This window comes from Miscanthus floridulus, chromosome 5 (assembly GCF_019320115.1).
Source record: "Miscanthus floridulus cultivar M001 chromosome 5, ASM1932011v1, whole genome shotgun sequence".
Classification (NCBI taxonomy): domain Eukaryota; kingdom Viridiplantae; phylum Streptophyta; class Magnoliopsida; order Poales; family Poaceae; genus Miscanthus; species Miscanthus floridulus.
In genome coordinates this window covers 142,580,810-142,587,867 of record NC_089584.1, presented here as the reverse complement: position 1 = coordinate 142,587,867, position 7,058 = coordinate 142,580,810, and the positions used below count along the sequence as shown (strand labels likewise).

The 7,058-nt window shown below is 42.8% G+C and overlaps 1 protein-coding gene across 1 annotated transcript; it reads right to left on the bottom strand.

Moving 5' to 3' along the window:
- Nucleotides 1–458: 458 nt before the first annotated feature.
- Nucleotides 459–2,215, bottom strand: LOC136453926 (uncharacterized protein At4g15970-like). The gene is made up of 3 exons (XM_066454474.1): nucleotides 1,892–2,215; nucleotides 1,056–1,418; nucleotides 459–969 (listed from the first exon to the last, which is right to left on the bottom strand). Exons 1-3 carry the CDS (start codon nucleotides 2,129–2,131, stop codon nucleotides 463–465), a joined length of 1,110 nt encoding a protein of 369 aa, XP_066310571.1. The 5' UTR covers nucleotides 2,132–2,215; the 3' UTR covers nucleotides 459–462.
- Nucleotides 2,216–7,058: the final 4,843 nt, after the last annotated feature.

Below are 7,058 nucleotides of genomic sequence, written 5' to 3'. Positions count from 1 at the left end.
GGAGAGGAGAGGAGCGCGCGAGTCGAGCGTTGGGGAGAGGGAGAGTCACGAGCGGTGTGGGCACGGGTGCGGGAGAGGAGGGGGCATCGGGGGAGAGGGAGAGCAGCGCGTGCCACGCGTGGGGTGGGCGCAGGACGGGACGAGGGATGAGTGATGAGGTTTGGTCAAAAGAACCTTGACCGTTGGATCTGAGTAAGAGAAATGAGAGTTTTGGGGTGAATCTGGTCCATTCGTTTTAAAGGTGGCTGGTTTTGGGTACATTTTTTTTTGTTGGTGCATGTAGAAAAGGTCAGAACTGTTGGGGACACTTTTTGGTGTGGCTTTAGCGAAGTTTACATCGGTGCATTAATTATACGTGGTAGAGATTGTGTACTTCAATCATTATATTGAAAAAAAATAGATTGCTAGGTTTTTACTATCTTGCTCATCAAAGGACCTTGAAAATTGTTGAGACGGCCTTACTCAAGGCTTACGCCGACCTATGGAATCCCGGCACCTAGTCGGATACGTCCACTTGAAAGCACCCTTCTGCCTCGCCTCCGGCATCAGGCTCGTGTAGTTCTTCCAGTCCGCGGTGAAGTCCTTGAGATCGTGCACCTTGGTGTCCAGCCCAACGCAGCAGTTGGCGTGGACGGTGCAGACCTTCTCTGGGTCGTCGTGGTACTCGCAGAACCCGCCGTAGTACACCGTGTCCAGCGGCTCGATCTTGACATGCAGCTTGCCCACAAGCTCGTGCCTGATGTTGACGAACACCGCCTGGTCGTGCTGCCCCGGGAACCTCACCCTAGCCGCCCGCCAGTACTTCATCATCTCGATGGTCCGGTTCGTCGACTTCATGTAGTAGAGGCCGGTGTTGATCGGGTTGTCCAGCGGCGCGCGCGACGGCTTGAAGTGGTCCGACGAGCAGCTTATGTCGGCGTACACGGGGAAGTGCCGGAACGGGTTGCGAAACCATACCATGTCGCAGTCCTGCAGACCAGTCAGTGTAGTCATAAATAAGATTGTTGGTTAAAGATATCGAAGAAATTGCGAGTCTTGGTGAAGAATGATCTTGCCGTGAAGAGGAAGTTGTAGCCGAGCTCCAGCACGCGCTGCTGGAAGACGAGCTTGGTCCAGACGAGCTCCAGGTAGTCCGGGCTCATGAACCGCTTGGCGGAGCTCATGTCCACGGACGTGGCGTTGAGGTGGTAGCAGTGAGGGTGCACGGCCTTGCAGCGGTCGAACCCGCGGGCGTCGAGGGCGACCACGACGAGGTGGTTGAGGAGGTGCGCGGTGTCCTCGCCGTTCTTGAAGCTGTCGAGGTAGAGGTCCAGCAGGGAGCCCGGCTGCGCCCATGCCTCGTTCACAGACGTGATGATCACCGTCCTGTCGTCCATGGCAACCCTCGGTAGCAGCTCGGCTAGGCCCTTGAATATGACCTGTGCATGATCGTCAATTAAAACCTCGGCTAGATTGGCTGGTACACGTACAACCATGCAGTTTGGGAGCAGAGTTTTGGCCGATGCATGCATATAAGTGCTTGTTTAGTTCCCAAAATTTTGCAAAAATTTTCAAGATTCTCCGTCACATCGAATCTTTGGACGCATGCATGAAGCATTAAATATAAATAAAAAATAAAACTAATTACACAGTTTAGACGAAATTCACGAGACGGATCTTTTAAGCCTAATTAGATTATGATTGGACACTAATTGCTAAATAACAACGAAAGTGCTACAGTATCATTTTCTAAAAAAAAAATCGCCAACTAAACAAGGCCTAATAAGAGCAAGTATAGTAAAAGGTTGTGAGTGGACTGTAGGCTGAGGTGGAGGAGAGAAAAGAAGGAGAGAGGAAGCGGAGGTACGGTGACCTGTCGTGGCTGTTGTGAGCACTGAAGCCTACAAACTACCTGGTCGTCTTCTCCGGCACCGGCAGGCGCTGAACCGCCGTGGCTTGTGAGGTTGCTACGCAGCCCATTCCCCAACCCCAAGCTCGACATGCTCGACAAGAGCGCTCCAGCCCTGTCGGAGTCCACAAAGAGCAGGAAGGCAGTGGGCAGGAGAGCCCCGAGCAAGAAACAGCCCAGATGCCCGGGCCCGTTCCGCTTGCTCAGGGTGCCCATATGCGTTCTCAATCGGTGTTCAGACATCGCCACCGAGATCCAAATCCAGACGAAGATGGAGATGGACGTGGATGGCCGACGAGGATACGGAAGAGTCGGAGACGATGACTAGTAGATCGATATAGATGGGCGCAACTGCGTACTGGCCTAGCACGTTGACAGTGCTACATGTATAGTAAGCACCTCCCGATCGCCTCGTAAAACGCATCGACGACGATTTCATCAGCGCGGTGCTGCAGTGGCGCAGGATCATCCATGTGCATTCGACTATATAACGTGCATCGACGGGAAGCTCGCTCGCCTTTGAGTGCGTTTTTGTTTCCTTCAAGTGAACTGCATCCACGGTAGGCTTTGACTCTCTCTCTCTCTCTCTCTCTGTGCTGCAGTGGCGCAGGATCATCCATGTGCATTCGACTATATAACGTGCATCGACGGGAAGCTCGCTCGCCTTTGAGTGCGTTTTTGTTTCCTTCAAGTGAACTGCATCCACGGTAGGCTTTGACTCTCTCTCTCTCTCGCGCGCGCGCGCGCGCGATGCATTAGCCTTTTGAGACTACGGGTGTTCTTTGTGGGGCGATAGTTTAGGCAAGTGTCACCTAACAGGCGAGCTACTGGAGGGACGAAAAACAGAAATTCGCAGCAAATTCGTGATAAAATCTTAGTATTGCTGTCAGGATGGAAACCCTGACATTCAGAAAACTGACCAGGAAATGGGTTGGTCTAAAGTAGAAAATAGGAAGAAAAACAAGAAAAAAGGAAAATGATAGGTATGTTTTGGAACATTAGAGGCTTAGGGAAAATTGGTAGATTACCTGCTTTAAGGAGTAGAATTAGATATAATCATCTTGATTTTGTTGGCATTATGGAAACCAAGAAGAACAATTTGTCTTCTGGGCTTTTAAAATCCCTGACACATAATATCCCTTTTGATTGATTTCATTTAGAAGCAAATGCCTCAGCAGGAGGAATCCTGGTGGGTGCAAATACAGATCTTTTTAACATGGTTATAGGAGAGATGTTGAACTACTCTGTTAGTGTAATGATGACATGTAAGAAAACAGGGTTCTCCTGGAAGTTAATAGTGGTGTATGGTCCTGCCTATGATGAACAGAGGCAAACCTTTCTAGATGAGTTAGATTTAGTGATGAATAGTTGGCAAGGTCCAATTCTTATTGGAGGAGATTTTAACCTAGTTAGATTTCTGAGTGATAAAAATAATAGGATCATCAATCACAGATGGGCTGATGGTTTTAATGAGTGGGTAGATAAATGGGCTTTGATTGAATTGAGTGCTAGTAATAAGAAAGAAAAAAGTCTACTTAACCCCCCACCTTTCATACTTGGTCTACTTCACCCCCCACTATGAAACCGTCTGTTTTACCCCTTGAACTTTCTAAAACCGTCTATTTTACCCTCCCCCGGGCGGTTTTTGACAGCGGTTTTGCTACAGTAATGGTGGGTTTGAATTTTTTTATTTTTATTTTCGGTGAATCTTTAAAAAAATCACAGTAAATCATAGAAAAATCATAAAATAAAAAATCTAATTTTGTTGGACTCTACATGAGTAGATCTACATAGTGAATATATAATACGGTATGCTTTAGTACAAAATTTTTACTGTAGCCTTAGATTAATTGGAAAATCTAATTTTGTCTGTAATTAATTGGAATAATTCATAGCTGCAGCTTCTATGGTCCAATTATGGTGAAAATTTTATGGTACGCTAATTATTGTATGCTTGAACTATAGTAAAAATTCCATACTCATTGGACTATGTATAACTTAGTTATAGATAAATTCTAATTAATTACAGACAAAATTGGATTTTTCAATTAATCTAAAGCTACAAAAAAAAATTGTACTAAAGCATACCGTATTATATATTCACTGTGTAGATCTACTCATGTGGAGTCCAATAAAATTAGATTTTTTATTTTATGATTTTTCTATGATTTACTATGATTTTTCAAAAATTCACCAGAAATAAATAAAAAAAGGAAATTCAAAACCACCGGTACTGTAGCAAGCATACTGTCACTGTAGCAGACCCGCTGTTACTGTATCAAACCCGCCGCTGAAAACCGTCCAGGGATAAAATAGACGGTTTTAGAAAGTTCAGGGAGTAAAACAGACGGTTTCATAGTTTGGGGGGTGAAGTAGACCAAGTATGAAAGGTGGGGGGTTAAGTAGACTTTTTCCTAATAAGAAATATACCTAGACCAACAACCAGGATTTCCCAGTTTTGGCTAAAATAGATAGGATTTTTGTCACAACAGCTTGGGAAGCTGCTTTTCCATTAGTTAGTGTGAAAGCTTTAGAGAGATTACCCAGTGACCACAACCCCCTAATTATTAACTCAGGGGAGAATGCCAGTTTTGGGAAGAAGAGGTTTAGATTTGAAAATAGTGGTTGGAGAAGGACTATTTTAAAAATATGGTGGAAAAGGCTTGGAACACACCTTGTAAGCTAGCTAATGGTTTGGATAGGTGGCAGTTTAAAATTAGAAACCTTAGAAGGATGGTGAGGGGTTGGGCAAACAAAGAGCTTGCTGCTATGAACAAAGCTAAGGTTGTGCTAGTGGATAAGTTCAGTAAATTAGAAATTCTAACTAAATCTAGAGAGCTTAATTCAGAGGAACTCAATGAGTTCAGAGCTGTACAAAAGGAGCTAGAACATATCTGGAATTTAGAAGAGATCAAAGCAAGACAAAGGTCTAGAGATAGGGACTGCATGGAAGAGGATAGGAACACTGCATACCTCTAGGCTATAGCAAACCAGAGGAGTAGAAAGAAAAAAGTAGTTTGCCTTGAAGGTCTAACATGTTTAGTGTATGATCAAAAAGGAATGATGCAAAAAGCAGTAGACTTCTACAAAAAGTTGTTTGCTAAAGAAGATGATGTTAAACTTAGTGCTAACTTTTGGGATGAACAAGACAAAGTTACCCTTGAAGAGAATAGATCTTTAATAGCTCCTTTTTCAGGGGATGAGATTAAAGAGGTCATCTTTAGTTGTTACCTAGAAGGGCCCCCTGATCCTGATGGCCTCCCTTTTCTTTTTTACCAGAAATTTTGGGATTTAGTTAAAAAAGATTTAGTAGATCTCTTTGAAGACTTTCATAAAGGAAAACTAGACCTTTATAGACTTAACTGTGCTTTAGTTACCTTAATCCCAAAAGTTGGGGAAGCCACCAATATGAAACATTTTAGGCCTATTAGTCTTCTTAATTGTAGTTTTAATTTTTTTTTCCAAAATCTTAACTCTTAGGCTTAGCTCTGTAGTCCAAAGAATTGTTGCTCCTACCTAGTCTGCCTTTATTAAAGGTAGATATATCTTGGAAAGCGTTGTTATTGCTCATGAGGTTGTTCATAGCATTAACAAGTCTGGGAAACAAGGAGTTGTCCTTAAACTTGATTATGAAAAAGCATACGATAGAGTTAGCTGGACTTTTCTCTTTGACATGCTTCAATCTAGAAATTTTAACCCTTTGCTGATTAGTTGGATTAAGCAGATTGTGGTAGGTGGTTCAATAGGCATAATACTGAATGGGGAAGATGGTGCTTTTTTTTAAGACCGGTAAAGGACTTAGACAAGGGGATCCTTAATCCCCTTTCTTGTTTAGTTTAGTAGGTGATGGGCTTTCTAAGATGTTGGTTAAAGCAACTAATAAAGGGTTAGTTAAAGGTCTGTTAGAGGATTTTAGGCCTGGAGGCATAGTGTCTTTACAGTACGTTGATGATACTATTCTTTTTGCTAAGGCAGAGGAATTTGTCCTGACAAATCTAAAATGCATGCTAATGTGGTATGAGCAGATCTCGAGGATGACAATTAACTTCCACAAGAGTGGGTTAGTTCCCTTAAATTTAGAACAGAATGAGGCACATAGGTTAGCTCATATCTTCTCCTGCCCGCTTGAATCTTTCCCTATTAAATACCTAGGGGTGCCTCTTCACTATGATAATTTTGACTAGAGAAGATATACAACCTTTGGTGGATAAAATTTTGAAGAAAATTCCAGGTTGGAGAGGGAGGCTTCTCTCTTTAGCAGCTAGGGACATGTTGATTAAGACTTACCTAGCAAGTATACCGGCGTACCTTCTATCCTTTATTACATTTTCTAAATGGGCCATCAAGATCATTAACACCCATATGGGCAATTATCTTTGGAATGACTCTGTAGAAAGTCACAAGTACCACTTAGCTAATTGGGAGTTAGTTTCTATGTGTAAAGATTATGGGGGGGTTGGGTCTTCCAAATCTTAGGGATCTTAACATTAGTTTGATGGCCTCCTGGTTAAAAAGATATAAAGTAGACAAAGACAAGCTCTGGAAAGAGCTTATAGATTATAAGTATGATACTACTAATCGTAACATTTTTAGATCTAATACAGTAGGTGCTTCAAGCTTTTTTAGAGGTTTAATGTGGGCAGCTCAAGCTGCTAAGATGGGTTATAGGTGGAAGATAGAGAATGGTCAGAAAGTTGGGCTGTGGGAGGACAATTGGTTGGGATCTTCAAGCCTGGCCATTCAGTTCTGGCCTATATACAGAATTATTAATGAGAAAGGGAAAACTGTAGTTGAGTTATGGGATGGGGTTAATTTGAAATGCACCTTCAGAAGAAATTTTTCTAGTGAGATGTATCAGACTTGGCTGGAGATAGTAGAGCTTGTAGCAACCATTCAGTTAACTAATGAGGAGGATGATATGGTCTGGCACTTTAGTTCAAATGGTATCTATTCTTCTCAGTCACTCTATAAAGTTATAAATTTCAGATGTATTAATACCGTGCATGTTTAAGTTGTTTGGGGTCTTAAAATCCCTCCCCGAGTGCATTTCTTTTTATGGCTAGTGATTAATAATAGAGCTTTAACTAGACATAACCTAGCGAAAATAAGGAAAGTTGAAGATGAGAGTTGCTTATTTTGTGAAGAAAAAGAGACAATTCAGCATGTTTTC